The sequence below is a fragment of the Hypomesus transpacificus genome, chromosome 1, assembly GCF_021917145.1.
Source record: "Hypomesus transpacificus isolate Combined female chromosome 1, fHypTra1, whole genome shotgun sequence".
NCBI classification, from domain to species: Eukaryota; Metazoa; Chordata; class Actinopteri; order Osmeriformes; family Osmeridae; genus Hypomesus; species Hypomesus transpacificus.
This window is the reverse complement of record NC_061060.1, coordinates 11080648-11101714: the sequence shown is the minus strand read 5'-3', so window position 1 is coordinate 11101714 and position 21067 is coordinate 11080648. Positions and strand designations below refer to the sequence as shown.

The window sequence follows — 21067 nt, the reverse complement described above, 5'->3', positions numbered from 1 at the left end:
TCTTACCCCACACGGCAACTTAAGACAACTGCATTTGGCCTCCTGGGGGAGAAAATAAACTAAAGTTTCAGCATACAATGACACACTTAGATCATATGTTTGTTGTCTAGTAATTCAATGAGAAATCTTAATCTACACCTAGTCAGAAATAGAAGTTAGACAAATAGACTAAAATCATTATAGCTAACCAGTCTAGCATAGAGCAATGGAGAACAAAGGGAAGTTGTAGTTGCATGTTATGGTGAGCTGTAATACTGTTCAGACTGCAGTCAGAAAAAGTAGATCAGATATGTTGTACACAACAGATGAGAGATAACTTAGTAACCAAGGCTTTGCAGAACAGACTACAGAAGGTGTCATTTGGCACACTATCAGACTAACACACGTGCTGGCCTCTGATAGATCGAGGATAAGTGAAGAGAAGGATGAAAAGGAAGATGGATGGACAGAAGAAATTATGAATAGAAGGATGGATGTAGAAAAAGAAGGAACGAAGAGCAGAATGAATTGATGGACAAATGAAGTGTGTGGATTTAGGAGATAAAGAGTGTAGACTCACAGTACTGGCAGAGCAGTTTTCCGGGCAGGTCTGCCATCCAAAACAAAGACACATGTCAATCTTGACCACAAATCTTAAACATCAGCATCTCAAACAACACATCAAAAAACATATAATGTCAAATCAGTGTAACACTGTTATCTTACCTGAACTTCCCTACTAACTGGATCCCAATCCCTAAAGAACTCTAAGAACACAATGGGTCTGGCTGACATTTTATGGGTCAGGCCTAGCAGGATTCCCAGTGCGACAAGAAGCAGGGTTCTCTGTTGTAAGGACATGACCTGGATGTGTTGGAGTAGAAATAAATCTCTGCTAATGAAACCAACTGGTTGTGTGGAATGGGTTACCTTTGGTTCTGTTGGCATTTTTAAAGACCCTTTTCTGAATTTCCAATGTTGAATTCTGTGAATTTTGGGGAACTCCTATTGTCGGTTTTCATAGTCAGATAACTACATTTTCCACAGCAGGGCTCCTTACGCAGATTAACTTTCTGACTCTGCTTGAGTGCATGGCACCTCAAAACATATCAGATACATCTTATCTCATTCCATTTCAAAAACATTTCCTTACAAATCTTTGCATAGGCCTGGCTAAATAGTCAACCACTAGAAACATTTAGTCATTGTTACATTTTTTTCAAACATCGTATTTGCTCTTGTCGATTTGTGGAGCCATGACTTTGCAGTGTATGTGTGTGTGTCAGTTTTGTGTCAGAGGTAAAAACAACAAGGGGTCGACACATTTATATATCGTTCTTCCCTGTAATTGTAAATATTACAATATATTTACCATATTCATTCAGTAACAGGCAGCGGCGTAACAAGGACTTGGCAGGCCCGAGTGCAGATCTCACCAACGGGCCCCTTACCGACCTATCGTCAGGCGAAATTATTGAGTTTTCAGTTTAGCAATGCGCAAGGAAATTTAGGCTACTCATGATGTACAATTAAGGGTAACGACTGCTCCTTCTATGTGAAGATAGATTACGGTTTTCAAAGATGAACGGCTCAGACTCGCGAGTCTCTGGCTCTAGATTATGCTTGCTACAACACGGAATGAGCATAATGGAACAGTCAGTCATGAGCCGACGTATCTGAGACGTTTGAAATAGAGCACGGAGATGAGAAGAAAATCTGATCATTTACCGAGGCTTATCCGACGTTATGAATGACGTTTCGATCTGTCATGTGTGCTATCTGGGTACTAGTAAAAAAAAAACAGTCACTTCGATGGTGAATATTTGATTTTATGTTCGTTAGATATGCTAGTTTACATTTAGTCTATCTAGCTTTAGCTATTTTCCGACTACATCCTGCACATAGTTTACTATATCTAACCTGGCCGCTGCCTGGTAGCCTAGGCCTATATGTGCATTTTTATGACGTTTAATAGCCATGTCAACTGCATACACCAGACCGTAAACGTTATATAATTATTAGCCTACCCTGGTGGCTGAGTTTCACACTCATTGCTGTTGCCGGGCTGGGGGTCAGACGTAGCGTCCTCTTCAACACGCTTCGCCACAATCCAAATGAGCATAGTTTTGACAGCTTTGCCACCCTTACATCTTGCTCTTTTCGTTCCTGCCGCTTTCTGGAGCCACTATTATGTTAAAGGGCATGGCATGGGGTAGCCTAATTCGCTTCAAAACACTAATGCAACACAACTGTAGTATCCCAACAACAACTGTCTGTGGTATTCCAACAACTGGATGGGAACAATCGTGTGTGGGTGGGCGGGAATCTTTGACAACAATATTACCCAGACATCCTTGCTATTTTTCGAGGGCAATATTACTTAATAAAAACGACATTTGTTTCATTCAGCAAAAGGCAAATTAGGAAAAATTAATTATTTGCTGTTGTTAACACTGACTGTTTTTAAAATGTTTATTGGGCAGGTGATAGCTCATAATTCTGAATAACTGACACCATAATTGAGAAATGTTTGCGAATTGATAACACTGGATCATATGTGATCCTCCACTTGCGGTATTACAGCGGTGCAAGGGGCCCGGTCAGATTGCCTTAAGGGGCCCGGTCAGGTTGTCTCACTTTTACGATGAGATCGAGGACGGGCCCCCTTTCGCCACGGGCCCTAGTGCAGCTGCACTCCTTGCACTCCCTATAGTTACGCCACTGGTAACAGGTTAGCGATACACATAAATGTTGACTTTATGGCAGGGAATATTACACACAAACACAGCGCACGAGAGACAAGTGCACAATACAACTCAAGAAACACTGCGTGCGAGTGACCAGTGTGCAATACAGAAGCTGGTTGAATCACCTCAGAGCAGGGGCCACCAACACTTTATTAATCATTGCATTCATTTAGAATGATAATCTCTGAAAAAATAAACGCAGTATCCCAATCAACGTTTGTAAAATAAAAATAAACTGTACAACAGTATTTGGGATAAAAAGAATGCAAAAGAAATATGCGCGCTCGCACTATAGGCTATATAAACTCCCCTTGCTTAACCCACTATACAACAGTTCAGCATTGTGTGCAGCAAGCTTGACAGAAAAAAAGGAATATGAATAGGGGCCTGTGCCCCAGTAGAGTTTAAGGTCTAACAACGCCTCTGTTTCTTACTCCAAAAACATGGCAGAAATAAAAGAAATAAAACGTAGCCTATAATTGTCACAGTGAATGGGAGGACGAGTTCTTTGTAACTACTGTGAAAGACAGCTGCGTGTCTCATTTGTGGGTTGAATGTAGCGACGGCAAAGCGGCACAATGTGGAGAGACACTTCACCTGTCACAAAAGCTACCATCTTAACTACCCATCGGGTAGCGCGCTACGGGGAGTAAAATACCTGATTGAAATTGGCCCTCCACCCAACCATAGACTTATACACCCAACGCAAAACATAGTCAAAATAGTCTCAATCGTTTGTGCTCCAATTGTTTTCGTTCGTGCTGTTGAAATGTGATCATCTGAAAATTTAAACAATTGCGGAGATTAATAGAAATAAAGTGTTGAATATATCATCTGTTTCGTTTTGTATCAAACTGGTAGCCCCTCGTATGACTCAGTACCTATGAAGTAGCTCTCAATTTCAAAAAGGTTGATGACCCCTGCCTCAGAGTGTAGCTGCCGTGTAGTGAGAAAGTGCAAAAAGGGTCAGTTAGCTAGCTTAGCTAATACCAAAAAAAATTCTCATATAATTCAGATCTATAATATGTTTGTCACGATTGTATTTGTAATGGCAATTAGCTATAAAATATTCACAAGAATGTAGAAGCACACGCCTGCGCTGTGTTCTGTACTGGATTCCCTTTACGCTCTGGAAAATAAGTTGACCCCCCCGATTGTCATTGTATAATGCGCACACATGGTGCCACACATAAACACACTATAGAATTGCCTTTTTATTCATATCAAAAGGGCAAATACAGTCATGGTCAAAAGTATTGGCAGTGACATACATTTGTGTTGGTAAAGTTTGCTGCTTCAGTTGTTGTGGTGTTGATTCACATTTCTCTCAATTATTGTGCAGAGTGATCAGTTAATAAAAAATCACAAAACATTTCACTGTTTTTGGGCCCTGGCATAAAATGACTGCTAATTGAATTTCACAAAGTCATATCATCAGCACATGGGAAAGAGTGAACTACTTATATTCAGGTGAAATAATTCTATAATTCTGATTGGATTTTAACAGCAGATCTTGAAAGGTTTTGCCAATAAAAGCTTTTAAAACCTTTAAAATGTGTATTATTGTTTTACAGTATTACATAGAAACACATGAGAAAACTATCCACAAATACTGAACTAGCAAACTTTGCAAAAGACAAATGTGTCACTGCCAATACTTTTGGCCTCAACTGTACATAAGTAAGTCAATCAAATTATTTTTTATACAAAACATGTGCAGGGTTCCTATATAACTGATGTGTGACATTGTCACACTCTAGGCTTTTCCCTGATGAGATGTATTCTGATATGATGCATGGCAGCAATGCTGACTAAAGATCAAACATAAGATATCTCTTTTTGATTTTCTGACAGGGCCTCTGACACACCATGGGAAACTAGAGAAAAACCCTGGCTGGGGTAAAACCAATAGTTATTTTCTCAGAAAGCAAAGGTGAAAGTTGAAGAGTTCTGTCCTTAACCACTGATCAGTTTACAATAATGAAAGATTATAACTAATGATTACATTATTACTTTTATACTGTTGGGAATGCTCTGAATATAATGAATAATGTTTAAATGATTCCATGCTATATTAGCTAATTAGAATATGCAATGACAGGGCCATTTTCTAGGAGCCCTATATTTAAAGCCTAAACAAAAGCTATCTAGCATACACCGTCCTCTTTCTGTGCTTGCTAAGCCTATGTTGATTGTCATCCCCCTGACGTTTCTTGAGAGAGTAAAAAAAACATATTGTGTACTATTTAACTGCCCTGACTTCTGTATTCATGGTCCAGTCTACTGAGATGCTCAACTTGTATGCGTGTATCAGACACCTGCACCTAGATCTATAATATATACGTTGATTTTGTCATGAACTTGTACTTAGCGATTCACTTAATTGACTTGGTACTTTCACAGCAATTGCGTACTATATAATGTCTTCAATGTCAAAAGCAATGTCTCACAATAACTGATGCCAAATATTAGCTTACAAATAATAATCTACATTTGAAATCATTATGTTGTCATATGTATGTTTATTATCATTAATTTGATGGATATTTGTATTAATCATACATATGAATGCATGCAATTAACCAACCAAAAACAAAACACGCCCCCACCACTCCACTTCTTCTCTTACTAGTTACACTAAAACACTATAATTTATTATCATACATTTTTACAAACTGTATATATGCTGTGTATGTATATACATTGTATAATTGCAATGCCTTGCACATCTTTCGTATTACTCCATTGTTTATACATCCCTGTGTGAAATGGCTGAGCAGAATCATGTAGATTATACTTGTTTGTTTCAGACCCGAGGTGGCAGGGGACCAATCGATGTTTCCTTTCATTTGATGACAGGAGACAGGTAGACCTGGCCATCCACTTAGGGTACAGACCAGAGGAGCTCAGGCCCCCTTTCTCCTACGCAGATCTCCTCCTCTTCTCTCCTCCTTCTCTTCTTCTTCTGTTTTCCTGGTCTTTCTTTCTGCATCTCTCCCCCATCTGTCTTCTCCCCATCACTCCAGGAACTCGCTCCTCAGACTCCCCTCACTGTCAGAGAAGTTAAGCAGCTCCTCCAGCTCGTCTCCCTCCGTCTCCTCCTCTTCCTCCTCTGCCTCCCGGGATGTCTGAGGCTCTCCCTCTCCCTTCCCCCCCAGCTCCAGGTAGCCCTTGGTGGTGGGATTAGGCGCTCCTCCACGGCCCCCAGCCTCTGGTTTGGTCTTGGTGGCCTGGACCATGACAATTCTGTCATCCCAGGTGGTGGGGTTCCCTCTGGGGCTGCCGTCGGCCACCCGGTTGCCTGCATCTGCGCTGAGGGCCCTGGCACTGGGGGCCAGTGATACTGCAGACTTGCTGGTGCACAGTCCCATGGCCCTCCACTGGTCTGGCAGGAGCTGGCTCACTGTCTGTTCCTCAACCTCTCCCTGATGATGCACCTGTGCCTTCTTGAGAGGACTGGTTGAGGTTGGGCATTGTTTCTTTAGGATGTGTGTGCGTAGAAGGGAACCCTATTCTCATTATCTAAACACAGACGTTTGGAACAGGAGCTTTTGTCCATGGTCTCAGCTGTGTTCTTGAGAGCTCTTGACTTTAGAACAGCATCCATACTGACAGCTCATCACACAAGTCTGTTTGTGGCAGTTAAGCTCTCATACTCAAGCAAAAATATAACCCACACAACCAAACTATATTTATTCAAATTTAGTATCTTTAGCATTTATTTAACAGGATGTGTTCGATCCAAATCACCTTAATTAATTTGTGAAAGGTTATTTTGGACCTCCCAATTGATAAGATTTATTTTTTAACCCAGATAGTTAATTTCATCGAAGGGATGCACCCCCTCTCGTAATCCGTAGGCTAGAGGACACCATGTTCAACTCTTCAGCAGAGGTGGTGGTCATCAATAAGGTAGAACTGACCTTAGTGTTAAGGTTCATACCTTTAATTACATAATTTGCTTACATTTGAGCCTTTACCGGATTTCATTTCAGTAATTGTTTCTGTTGGTTTCTAAAACGGCTATTGTAATTCAGGTGGAATCACTCCTATGTTGCATGCCCAAATTTTATCTTGTGGTGTAGGCTAACCTTCACATGAAAGCCAAGTGCTCATACTAATAGTGTCGCTTACGTTTCAAGTGATCTAGATTCTCAACCAGATAAACAGGGATTTTTTTTTATGACACATCTGATATAGTGCTTAGTCTTTCAATCAAGAAATGTGGGTTTGTCCGTTTTGAGTGCATTAGTTATTGTTAAAGTGACAAGGTTCAAACATAAAGAACTAACTACCGGCTTCACTGATGTAACGCACGTGAAACGGATTCCTTTTCCAACATGACCTTCACTATCTCATGGTGTAGTGCCCCAAGTTTAAGTCTGAATATATTTTAACACATTTTGAGGTCAAAGGGTGATTACGTAGGGTGAAAAAGTATTTGTTTTAATTGTTTACGATATTAAGTATCACACAAAACTACAATGTATGAAAAACTAAGTTAAATTGCTTTAAAAGGAACGGTTCGATACAGGCAGTATCTTGGTGACTCGCAAAGGGTCCTTCTCAAATTGCATGGTGCAACATGCGTTGGATAATTCGAGAACATACTTGTATTCTCCTGTCCCTTCGTAAAAGATCACTGAGCTGAGGCTAGCATACTCCTGACTTGATAGGCGAAAGACACTTGAAGTTTTGCTCAGGACATATCACCTACAATCTATTTAATCGTACAAATACTTGGGTAACCTTTCGATTTAATATTATTTGAACAGGTTGGGATTTTTATCTTGAGGCCTTGCGTTTTCTAAGCCAAACCAGTCTCCCACACGTCCTACTAGAATGTTGAGCATTGCAAGAACAGCTTCAAGGTCTCTCCCCTCGCAGAACTGCACCAGGAGTGTGTCCACCTTGATAAAGAAGGTAAGGCTAACGACGCATCCTAAGTGTTAATGTTAAAAAACGTTAAGTTGTCAAGCTTACCTGCTACGACGATGTTACCTAAGGTTACAAAACGGTTTGTTAGAGCTAACTAGCTTGCTAACGATTACAGTGTAACTGGCTGGACAATTGTGATGGAGGCTAGCTAATCCACGTTTTTTAATGTCCGTCACTGTAATGATGTGACATACATGGAAGGCTCTCACGAGCCTCGGATCAAGTCACGACTATATTACTGTAACTGTTATGGGAAGCTGGGGCTAACAGCTTGATACCTGGGCGCTAGTGAGTGTCAAGCGAGTTAGCTTGGAAATGTCCTATCTTACGTGACACAAGCTAGCTCCATAGCTGTGACGCAACCTCGTTTGCAGCTTGCGAGAGCTATCGAGTTTTACGGATATTTTACAATTTGGTAAAGCATTGGTTATCAAGTGATTGCATCGATTAAGCTCCCGTCTTAGAATTGTCAAACGATTGTATTGTTTGTTACCATCCTGCAATAAATAGCGAGGGACCTGGCTACCTAGCTAACATATCTCTTCATACTTTTAACGTTTAATTTGCCAATATTTTAGGATAGGAATATACCTAAATGTCGCTAACGTTGACTCTAGAACAGCACGTATGGAAACACTTTTTTTACCCTCATAATAGCCCGGTTTTTAAATGAATTAACGGGCTAGGATGTCATTCATTGTGTCTCCCTCACGTGAAGAGAGCACCGATGACCTTCGATGTGGTGTCCCTGACTTCAGCCCTCCCCCCAAATTGGAACACAGCTACCCCTCCGTGTACAGGATATGTGCACGGAGGCAGACACACATTACACAAATTTGAATAAAAACAATGTTTTATTTTGTCAAGCTGTTATGTTAGCATGTGCCCACTCAAAAGCTCAATTCTGTCAGGTCCAACTGTGGATCCTAGAGTTAAAAGTGATAATTTATTAATTAATCAAAACCTGGAACGTGTGACATATTTTCATTAAATGTGCGTTTTTCCTTGTTTTCCAGGCTTGCTGGAATGGATTACAACAGGACACTCTTAGAGCCATGGCCAGAAGAGACTATGCGTGCGTTTATTGTAATCAGGTGTAAATTCCGCATGTGAATGTGTTACGTACAACGTGAGACTATGTTCTAGCACTAACTGTGGCCGTGTGTCTTGCAGCTCAGAGGCCATCAAAGGCTCAGTTATTGGAATTGACTTAGGAACCACCAACTCCTGTGTGGCCGTCATGGAAGGCAAGCAGGCTAAGGTCAGCAAGAGAACATTGATGGGGGACTGTTTGTTGCCTGAGAGTTTTTGTAGATTCTTAAAAGGTTGTGTGTCTGTGTGTTCTAGGTACTAGAGAATGCAGAGGGCACGAGGACCACGCCCTCTGTTGTGGCATTCACAGCTGATGGAGAGAGACTGGTGGGCATGCCCGCCAAGAGGCAGGCTGTGACCAACCCCAACAACACGCTGTATGCCACCAAGCGTCTCATCGGGCGCCGCTATGACGACGCAGAGGTCCAGAAAGACATGTGAGTGGAATAGTATAAACCTACAGAGTACTTGCATATTTACCTGCTGATACAACTTGTCCATATTTCCACAATCAAGCTAATCTTTTGCCAAAGGTTCTTGAAATTATCATTAGAAACATCAGATACAAATCTAATACTTTCTTGATCGTTTTTGAAAATGGGTATAGTACCTTCAAATGGTACCTTGAAGGAAGTGGTACAACTTCCTGCCAGAAGTGTTCTCAAAGCTGTCAAAAGATTTGATCTTAGATTTTTTAGCACATTTTACTACTCCACAATAGGGCTGCCTAATTTAAGATATTTGTTTACATTCCTAGCTTTATGTCTGTAATGCATGTCTAATTACTTTCTTTGGACATGTTGCTACGGTATTAGTATGCGTGAAATACTGCGTAATGCGTTTTTATCAACTGGTGTTGTTAATGGCCATCCTGCTTAGTTCCAGCTATAGTACTCAGTTCTCCCAGTTTCCATCTCCTCTCGTGCCGGGATGTTTCATTTTTAAATGTTCCAGCATGCACATTGTGCTCCAATGGAAAGCAAGTTCCGCCTTGCACGCATTACAGATTACAGTATTTTTAGTGACGCGACTTGTTCTGCTCCGTTTGCACGCTGACATTTTAGCACTGTTTTGTTTTATTGGATAGCATACGGGAGGGCTGCATAAGTCTAGTGCAGTCGTTCACAAAGTGTGGTCCGCGGACCGCTGGCGGTCCGCCACTGCCCCCGTAGTGGTCCGCGACGGCCACAAGTAAATTATTGCGACATTTCTAACATACAACTCAGAAAGAAGAAAACACAGTCAGTAGTAGCCTATTAAAATGGACTACACACGTTCCGCATTCTGACATCGCAGCCTCTGCATGGCTTGTACCAGAGCCTCTCTGGTTGTACAAATGTGAGGGAGTTCTCCCCTCCCAAATAGAGTTGGTTGGGTCCATAGCCCGTCTTTTCTAAAAGGTTTTCTCAGATAGGCTACCGATTGCTGGGCCGGGCGGCCCAACCGCAACGATACGCGTCAGGGAGGATGGGAGCAGGGCCCGAGTGATGGCATCAATAGATAAGGTTTTACCATGTCTAGGCTGTTTATTTTACATAAATCTCCCAAAACTATTTTGCGCTCAAATAATGGCCAAATATTTTGTGTGGAAATTCCTATCTGCATCACATCAAACCCATATGTCCTAGGTTTGGGCTAGAATATTTACAACGTCTGGCTCCGTGCTTGATTAACACTCGGATCGTTAAGCAGTCTCAAAACGTTATCTTTTTTTTTGCGGAAATTATCATTTACATTTATTCATTTAGCAGACGCTTTTATCCAAAGCGACTTCCAACAGAGAGCTTTACAAAGTGCATAGGTCACTTATAATAACAACAAGATAGCCCCAAAGCATTGCGGGTATCCAAAACCAGCACACATTGTGAACAACCAAAAAATAAGTGCCAAAGGGAAAAACCATAAGAGCATGTAGTTAAGCAAGTTACAATTTAAACAACATGAATCTCTAAGTGCAAGTGTACCTGTAGAAAAACAAGCAACAGTAAAATAAAAGAAGGTTGTCTGAAGAAGACCGTAGGTGGGGGTGTAAGGCTGCAGGAGAGACTTGATGTAGTCGGGTGCAGTCCAGTTCACTGCTCGGAAGGTCAGTACCAGGGTCTTGAATCTGATGCGGGCCGTGATGGGTAGCCAGTGGAGGGAGATGAGGAGCCGGGTAACGTGGGAGCGTCTGGGTAGATTGTAGACCAGGTGGGCCGCTGCGTTCTGAATCCTCTGAAGAGGGCGGAAAACCCCAAGGTTTCTGGCAGAGGATGAGGGGGTCACCGTCGCAGATCCCAGGGTGATTGAGAGGTCGTGGGAGAGCCTACATTATCCGTGAAAAAAAAAATCATGTGCCACTAACAATTGTTTGGCGCCAGGTCTGGAGGCATGTTGTTCCGGGGATATAGCCTCGTATTTAGTTAGACGGTCCGCAAGTTTTTATTGATTGGTCAAGTGGTCCTTGGTCTGAAAAAGTTTGAGAAACACTGGTCTAGCGCTACTGATCAAATCACGTTATTGCAGGCACTTAAAATAAGTCCTATGAGATCAAACGATTTGTCGACATCAGAAATATTTGTAGATAATGGCTGGGTTTCCCAGATTCGTTAAGAAGCTCTTAATGCTAAGAGCGTCTTAAGAACGTTGTAAGAGCGCTCTCGAACGCTCTCGGAACGTTCTTAAGAAGATCTTAGCGTTAAGAGCTTCTTAACGAATCTGGGAAACCCGGCCAATGTCGACTAATGGTTGCAGCCCTACTCCACAAAACGATCTGAGGTTCTTAACAGCAATGTTGTTCAAGGTAGGTAATTATACAATGAGTGAATAACCGTGATTCTTAAACGGACAGTGACAATATCTTAAACATTAAGCGTCATATCCTCCATGAATGAAAGGTTTTGAAAGTCTTCACTAAAACTGATCTGTAGTGAAGTGAACTGAAGTGTGGGATCCCTGAATTTCAAAGTTTAATTGAACCTGTCTGGTGCTTCAAAATCCATTGAATAGACGCTAAAGAGTCCATCCCACCAGCCATGTTTCCAGGATGTAATTTAAACCTGCTGTAGTGTAAAATACATGGCATTTTGGGGATTATCCCCAAAACCTTTGTTTCAGAACTATCTTAATCTGTGTTTTGGAACCTGACCCTTGGGATACTACTGAGGACAGTACCAGTCCCTGGAGGGTGACAAAGTGTGACAGGATGTTGTGATGTGTGTCTACAGAAAGAACGTCCCCTACAAGATTGTGCGTGCATCCAATGGTGATGCATGGGTGGAGGCCCATGGGAAGCTATACTCCCCCAGCCAGGCTGGAGCCTTTGTCCTGATGAAGATGAAGGAGACTGCAGGTAAGGAACCACCACCATCATCATGAACTCTAATCCAATCGCCAGGGCTATAACAGTATGAATATACAGTGTACCTGATTCTAACGTGTGTGTGTTTCAGAGAACTACCTGGGTCACAGTGTGAAGAATGCTGTGGTGACTGTACCAGCCTACTTTAACGACTCACAGAGACAGGTAAGGATACACACCCACTATTGGCTTGTGTTAGACACACACAAACTGATGAATCATTCATAACTGGCAAACGGGTAAAGGCAAAGGTAAAAAGTTGATTAACGCAGCAAATTTTGCCTCTGCAAAATGTTATCAGGTCTCACAGTAACTAACCTTTAGATTTAGTTCTCGGAATAAGCCATTAGGTGCCCTTCCTCATGAACTCTGTATTAATACATGTATATTATAGTTTTCAATTAAAACAACTTAATTAATAATAATAATAATAATGATAATAATGTATTTATATAGCACATTTCATACAAGAATTGCAGCTCAATGTGCTTTATATTAAATCAATAAAAACAATAATAATAAAAACAATAATACAAGTGATACAAGTAATAATAATAACATTTAAAATAAAATAATAAAAATGGCAGACTTTGCAAAAAAATGGCAGACTTTGCAAAAAAATTGCAGACTTTGCAAAAGCACATAAGCCACAGTCTTTGCGGTGTCTCGAGTCCGTCTTAGACCCGAGCTGCCTTTGCAGTTTCCTATCTGCGGCCTCTCAAATACAATAAAAAGAGTAATAAATAATTAATTAATAAATAAAAGTAGTAAAACCCTTCTGGGATAAAATTAGTTAAATGGTTTGGTTAAAAGATGGTTTTAAGCTGTCTTTTGAAAATGTCTAGTGTGTTTGCTTCCCTAATATTTATGGGTAATTTGTTCCATAGTTTTGGTGCGTAATTGACAATGGCTGCATCACCAATCTTCTTATGACTGCTTCTGGTGACCTCTAATAGGCCTGCATTTGATGATCGCAGTGTTCTAGCTGGTGTGTAGTTTATAAGAGAGTTAGAAATGTAGCTAGGTCTTGTCCGTTTTAGAGCTTTGTATGTGAGGACAAGGACTTTAAAGTCAATTCTGAAGGTAACAGGGAGCCAGTGTTAATTAGCTACTTTACATTTACATTTATGCATTTAGCAGACGCTTTTATCCAAAGCGACTTCCAAGTGAGAGCTTTACAAAAGAGCATAGGTCACTGATCATAACGAGGTAGTCCCAAACATTGCAAGCAGCCAAAACATGAAGCATACATTGTAAAAAAACTAAACAAGTGCCAAAAGGGAAGACCCATAAGAGCATGCAGTTATACAAGTTACGAATTTAAAACAACATGAACCACAAAAAAGTGCGGGACTGTACCTATATTTCACAGCTAGGACAGGACTTTAATGTGTTCTCTCCTTGAAAACATCTCTCAACAGTTTTGTGTGATTGTTGTTTCCAGGCTACCAAGGATGCTGGTCAGATTTCTGGTCTTAACGTGCTGCGTGTGATCAACGAGCCTACAGCTGCCGCCCTGGCCTACGGCCTGGAGAAGACCCAGGATAAGATGTGAGTTGGATTTTTTTACTTACAGACTCACACAAACACAAGATGTCACTAGCTCCTCGATTCTTTAAAGTAACTAACCGACTCCCCCCGTCTGGGCTTGCGTTCCAGCATCGCCGTGTACGATCTGGGCGGTGGCACCTTTGACATCTCCATCCTGGAGATCCAGAAGGGAGTGTTTGAGGTCAAGTCCACCAATGGAGACACCTTCCTGGGAGGAGAGGACTTTGATCAGCACCTCCTCACACACATAGTCAAGGAGTTCAAGAGAGAGGTGAGGAGGATGAGGAAGAACAGCCAGGATGTTCAACCCTGGTCTTCAGGGTCTTCTTTACTGCATGTTCCTTGTCCACAGGGTCCACTGTCCTGTATGTTTTGTATGATTCCCTGCTCCAACACACCTCAGTCAAATTAATGCAGTGTCCCACAGATTAGAAAGCAATTTGTGGCGCGGGTTGTTGTGTTTTAGCCTAAATAGTGTTAAACTTTCTTTTTATTTTTTTTACGACACTATGTGGCGGCCGGTGTAGATTCTGTGGCGCACTGCCACAAATTAGTCCATGTGTGGGAAACACTGGAATGGGTTGTTATCAGGCTCTGTGGAAGCCTGATAACCATTCATTTGAATCAGGTGTGCTGGAGCAGGGAAACATCTAAAACATACAGGACAATGGACCCTGAGGACAAGGATCGAACACCCCTGCACTACAGCGACTGTATTGGAGGTAAACCAACGTTTAACCATGTGTCGGGTGCTTGCAGAGTGGCGTGGACCTGACCAAAGACAGCATGGCCCTGCAGAGAGTCAGAGAGGCAGCAGAGAAGGCAAAGTGTGAGCTGTCATCCTCGCTGCAGGTGACTAGGACACACACACACGTTCACTCCCTTAGAACAAGGTGGATCAGGTGTTGGCTACAGGACTGATGCAAGAGAACTCTTCCTCCCTCCCTAGACGGACATCAACCTGCCCTACTTGACCATGGACGCGTCCGGCCCCAAGCACCTGAACATGAAGATGACCCGCTCCCAGTTTGAAGGCATCGTGGCCGACCTGATCCGCCGCACCGTGGCGCCGTGCCAGAAGGCCATGCAGGATGGCGAGGTCGCCAAGGGTGACATCGGCGAAGTGCTGCTCGTAGGGGGCATGTCCCGCATGCCTAAGGTAAGAGACTAACCTAGCTTAGCACTCCACTTACCTCTTTGGCATGGTGGATGCCAAACATGTATGCAGTCCTACTGCGTTCAGTCTAGTGGATACCTCCCGGACAGAAGCACTAATATGCAGTTTACAAGAAACGGTGTGGTACCGGTCTTACCTGATCCACTGGGTCTCTTAATGAGACCAGACTGTGTCCCAGCTTTGGGTCTGTGGTGCTCTGTCTGTGAGCCAAGGCTCTGCTGTGTGATTGGAGGTGTGTTAACCTCCTCTTCCTCCCACCCAGGTTCAACAGACCGTCCAGGATCTGTTTGGCCGCGCCCCCTCCAAGTCTGTCAACCCGGACGAGGCTGTCGCCATTGGAGCCGCCATCCAAGGCGGAGTCCTGGCCGGAGATGTCACAGATGTGCTCCTGTTGGACGTGACGCCCCTGTCGTTGGGCATTGAGACCCTGGGAGGGGTGTTCACCAAGCTCATCAACAGGAACACCACCATCCCCACCAAGAAGGGCCAGGTGAGGGGGAAACACATACACCTTTCATAGATCCTCCTCACCAAGGAGAGAAACACACACACTTGCATTGCATTTACATTTATTCATTTAGCAGACACTTTTATCCAAAGTGACTTCCAAGAGATAGCTTTACAAAAAGAGCATTGGTCAATGATCATATACAGCGAGATGGCCCCAAATATTGCGGGTAGCCAAAACTTCAAGCTTACATTGTGAAAAAGCTAACACGTGCCAATGGGTAGAACCAGAAGAGCATGTAGTTAAACAAATTACAATTAAACATCATATTCAAGAGTGCCAGAGTATACCTGGAGAAAAGCAAGCAACAATAATATAATTCACAGCGAGTACAAATAGTTAAATCAGTTCCAACTAACCAACAAGAGCAACATGTTCCGCAGTGTTTCCTCTATGTTGATTTGGCTGTTCGGACAGACCTGCCCCCACTGCAAAAAAAATCCTAGTGGAAACACTGCCGTCCCTCAATAATTGTCATTGTGTTCCTGGAGAAAATAAGTTAACATCTGATCCAACAATCGTTCTTAAGTGCTGGTGTACTCCTGGAACATGTGCGTCTTTAGCCTTTTCTTGAAGGTGGAGAGATGGTCAGTATCTCTGATGAATGTGGGGAGATGATTCCAGCATTGGGGGGCCAGACAGGAGAAGAGCTTGGGTTTGGAGCGGGCGCTCTTGAGAGGTGGGGCCACCAGACGGTTGTCAGAAGAATACTGTAGGTGGGGGGTGGGGTTGTAAGGCTGGAAGAGAGACTTGATGTAGTCAGGTGCACCGTTCACTGCTCGGAAGGTCAGTACCAGGGTCTTGAATCGGATGCGGGCAGTGATGGGTAGCCAGTGGAGGGAGATTAAGAACAGGGTGACATGGAAGCGTCTGGGTAGGTTGAAGATCAGGCGTGCTGCTGCGTTCTGAATCCTCTGCAGAGGGTTCCACATGCTGGGAGATCGGCGAGAAGCGAGTTGCAGTAGTCCAACTTGGAGAGTACAAGTGCTCGGACTAGCAGTTGGGTGGAATGCAATTTTTGGTCGCCCTGTGTCTGCCCCGAACGTGTGCTGACATTGTGACTGTTTGTATGTGAGAGAGACGCGTAAGTGACCGAGAGACGGAGGGAGAGCAGGGAAAGGAAATGCAGCTGAACGAATACGCTGCGTGTTTTAAATAGCGTAAACACATTTTTTTAAAGAATAACGAAACGCAATATATGGCGGCCGGTGATGATTCTGTGGCACACCGCCACAAATGTGTCCATGTGTGGGAAACACTGCAGACAGGAATCTCCTGATCTTCCGGATGTTTTAGAGGGTGAATCTACACGACCGGGAGACTGCAGCAATGTTAGCTGTGAGGGGTAGCTCACCATGGTAACCCCGATGTTCCTGGCAGAGGATGAAGGGGTCACCGATTGGGATATCGTGGGAGATGGAGGGTTTGGCCGGGATGATAAGTTCAGTTTTGGCGATGTTCAGCTGGAGGTGATGCTTGGTCATCCAGGCAGAAATGTCTGTGAGGCAGGCCTTTATTCTAGATGAGATCCCCGGGTCAGTCGGGGGGAAAGACGGGTACAGCTGCGTGTCGTCAGCATAGCAGTGGTAAGAAAAGCCATGGGAGGTGATGATCGGTCCAAGTGAGGTTGTGTAAAGGGAGAAGAGAAGGGGTCAAAGGACAGAGCCCTGTGGGAAACCAGTCCGTCTGGTTTGCGCCAAAACCTCTCAGCTGCCCGACGGGTGGATTGTTCTTCACAAAGAACATCCGTTTAATCAACATTAATGTGGATATCAGGGTGTCGGTGGGGTGAGTCGTGAACTCGTCAATGGGAGGGAGGATGTTATAATGGAGGAGAAATGGGAGGGGGATATGGAGCGGAGGTTGCGATGGAAAGTTACGAGGGGTGGGGAGACTGAACTGGATAAAGAAGTGATCTGAAATGTGGAGTTGGGTTATAGAGGTTAAGTCAGTGATGCAGTTGCGTGTCAGGATGAGGTCGAGCTGTTTACCTTCCTTGTGGGTGGCCGGTGTGTTCAGCAGTGTCAGGTCAAAGGAAGTCAGGTGAGACATGAAGTCGACGGCCTGCGTTCCTTCGACGTGGATGTTGAAGTTCCCAAGGATCATCAGCGGGGTTCCGTCATCCAGGAGGACGCTGAGGAGCATGTCCAGCTCCTCCACAAAGTCGGCTAGCGGACCTGGTCCACAATAGAGGACAACTAAGAATTAATTAACATCACATAATGGTGTTCAAATGATTTGGCAGTGACAGTGTGGTGGATGTGTATTTAAGATGTGGATAAAGGAGCAGACCTGTCCCACCACTTCGCCCGGTTGAGCGGGGTGAGTGAGAAAACGAGTGGTTGATGGAGAGAGCAGCTGGAGTTGCCGTGTTCTCTGGGCGAATCCATGTCTGTCAGCGCAAGGGTGTGAAGAGAAGCATGGGATGCAAACCCTGGGATGAAGTCTGACTTGTTCACAGCAGACTGGCAGTTCCAAAGCCCCATAGAAAGAGAGGGGCAGGTGGAGAAATTCTGGATAGGTAGTGAAGGATAGAAGTGGACCGTGTATACTTTTTAACATATCTACGGCTGCAAGTGGTGTAATGAGCGGGAATTCTGGAGAAACAAATGCTAGCTATGAATATGGGTAGTAATATGTGTAGTTTAGAATACAGATAGGGTGATTCTTATCAGAAGAGGTGATCCAGCATGTCGGCCTTCCTTGGTGGACTCCCGCAGGTAGACTCCTTGTCTTTGTCCGACTGAGTCTTTGTGCGCCGAGGCTGCAGTGCTAGGCTGCCTCAAATATGCTACAACCTGCAGCTATCAACGACCCGCCGTCCAGCTAATCAACGTCAAGTACCCAAAACTACTACAACAGTAGATCCTAATGAACCTATTTCACCAGGAGATCCCCTTCTGCTCGACCCCTGAAACTAAGTTACTATGACAATTTATGTAAACAAACTGGCTACTTAGTTAGATGACATACACAAGGTTCATTCAACAATAACACCATGCACTCAGACACACACCCCTCACAGCCACCCCCAAGAAGTCTGGATGCTCCTATTCATTCTCCAGTGTGAATATGGCATGGCCCCCTCCTCCTAAACAAAGGAACCCCTAACCCCCCCTCCCTGTGCCCCTCCCCCTCCAGGTGTTCTCCACAGCAGCTGATGGTCAGACCCAGGTAGAGATCAAGGTGTGCCAGGGAGAGCGAGAGATGGCCGCCGACAACAAAATCCTGGGCCAGTTCACTCTGGTAGGCCTACCCCCCGCTCCCCGTGGCGTCCCCCAGATTGAGGTGACCTTTGACATCGACGCCAACGGCATCGTCCACGTGTCTGCCAGGATAAGGGCACTGGTCGCGAGCAACAGAGTAAGTAGGCTGCACACGTGCAAGAACCTGAGAAACAACACTCAGACACCAAACATGTTCTCTGATGGATGTGTCTGACTGCTCATGTCTTCTAGGGTAATGATTGACTACTGGGAACAATGATATTGGGTAACTTTGACAAAGAATCTCTGCCATGTCTACGTATCTAACCAACCTACTCTCATCCTGCTCTGCTCTCTTCTCTTCCTCCTTTCCTCTGAACCCCCCCGCGCCCTTTCCTCCTTCAGTCGTGATCCAGTCTTCTGGAGGCCTCAGCAAAGACGACATTGAGAACATGATTAAAAACGCTGAGAAATATGCAGAGGAGGACATGAGGAGAAAGGTAGAAGACGCCACAACCTGGAGATGGTCCATAGATCATTGAGACTTTAGTTTAAAATCATTACTTAGTTTCTTGTATCTAGTTGACGGTGTCTAATCCGTCTGGTGTTGCTGGGGTTTAGGACCGTGTGGAGGCTGTCAACATGGCAGAGGGTATCGTCCATGACACAGAGTCCAAGATGGAGGAGTTCAAGGACCAGCTTCCGGCTGATGAGGTATGGCGAGAGGATCTTGTCAGTCGGTTTCGGAGAACCAGTAGTGTAGTATAGATCTATTAGGGAAAATTGCAGTTACATTGTCAAAACGAAATTGTAAACATACAGTATATATTGTGTGTGTGTGTGTGTGTGAATTTAAAATAAAAATGTGACTATCCTCTCTCACACCTCACGCCTTCCTTTTCCTCCTTCTCTCCCGTCAGTGTAACAAGCTGAAGGAGGAGATCACCAAGGTGCGGGACCTTCTCTCCAGGAAGGATGCAGAGACGGGGGAGAACATCAAACAGGCCGCCACCAACCTCCAGCAGGCCTCACTCAAGCTCTTCGAGATTGCCTACAAGAAGGTACGGTTCCCTGCCTAGCTCAGCACGGAAGGCTGTGTCCTCGGCCTGCACAGTGACACCATGAGCTCAATTTGATTGCAGCACTCATTGTGGAGGCTGGAAAAATGCCTTTCCAACAAGGTCTGATGTGTTGATGCTTGGCGATTTATTGACGTTGTGTGTTGGTCCTATAGATGGCGTCAGAAAGGGACGGCAGCGGTGGCAGCAGCAGCTCAGGGCCGTCCTCTGGAGAGGAGAAGAAGGAGGGCCAGCAGTAGAACCTTTTTTGCACTGGAGGTTGTCATGAAGACAATGGGGTTATGAACTGGTGGGCTTGGGAGATTTGCCGATGCGTTGTCCTGAGCGATGTTTGCGTTCAAGTCATTCTCACCTATACTGTGTTTTTGCAGTAAAACAATACAGTACAATAATGTTAATGTATGTTTCTCTACCCCCCCCCCCCCCCACACACACACACACACACACACTCACACACACACTCTAATTTAATTGTCGATAATTATATATATATATATATATATATTATATCCTGTATGTTTAAACACCAATTATTTACATCTGATGTGAAGTAGTTTCTGTATTTTTATTTTCTGTCTGCGAGCCTACTGGGTTTTAATGTGGCTCCATCTCGTCAGTCTGAAAATGCAGTGTTCCAGGCCAGCCTGGCCGTGCTTCTCCTGGTCTCAGCTGTGTGGGGGCTCCTGCCCTGTTAAGCGTAAAGTTACATCTGCCTCTTCTGTACCGAGAGAAAAGTATAGTGATGGACGTGGTGGTGAGATACCATAATATGACATCACCATGGATACACGTTAAACACGGGGATCAGAGATATTATGCATCATTTGTAACTGACTCATTAGAAACATGTCCCGTCACTGTCATTTTGCTAGACTTCAGAATGAATCTCCTTGATGGCATGTGTTGCCATTATTAAGTATACGTTATTACCTTATGAGTTGCTACTTGACCTACAAAGAGAGATGGCTAGACTGCTGCTCTTAAAGAAACCCTCTCAGTGGGGTAGTGGGGGCAGCTGATGGGTTTGGGTGGATCCATCATGATGATAATGATGGATTATGTCACAGTGAAAATCTGTCTCAATTACTGTTGCTGTCTTTTCTAATAAAATTCCAAATTAAAAACTTTTGTTTTCCTGATTTGTGCATGTGTGGTCACATGGTAGACCAAGGTAATCCTAGGGAGTACTCAATGAACAAAAAACGGTAACGGAAATATGTTTCCAGACCTTGTGTACATAATCTGAAAAGAAGGACCCTTTATGGTCTGACGGTAATAAAACTAAGAAAATGTGTGTGAATTGTCACAAAATTGTTGCATACAATGAAATTGTCCGGGCGGGCTTTATACGATGATGGACAGATGATTAATAGTAACGTAATCAACAACGTCACGAAGGAGCGCTTGGGTTGAATTCGTTTTCAAAAAACAACATTACGTTGCTCAATTG

The 21067-nt window shown here is 43.8% G+C and overlaps 1 protein-coding gene across 1 annotated transcript; it reads left to right on the top strand.

Annotated features, from left to right (window-relative positions):
• Window positions 1-7302: 7302 nt before the first annotated feature.
• Window positions 7303-20364, top strand: hspa9 (heat shock protein 9). The gene is given in 17 exon segments (XM_047051745.1): window positions 7303-7649; window positions 8681-8739; window positions 8838-8925; window positions 9012-9193; window positions 11963-12087; window positions 12188-12261; window positions 13541-13647; window positions 13756-13918; window positions 14407-14499; window positions 14597-14806; window positions 15087-15314; window positions 18474-18663; window positions 18666-18695; window positions 18944-19038; window positions 19160-19252; window positions 19459-19599; window positions 19773-20364. Coding segments are annotated over 17 exon segments (2043 nt in total). The 5' UTR covers window positions 7303-7568; the 3' UTR covers window positions 19857-20364.
• The last annotated feature ends 703 nt before the right edge of the window (window positions 20365-21067 follow it).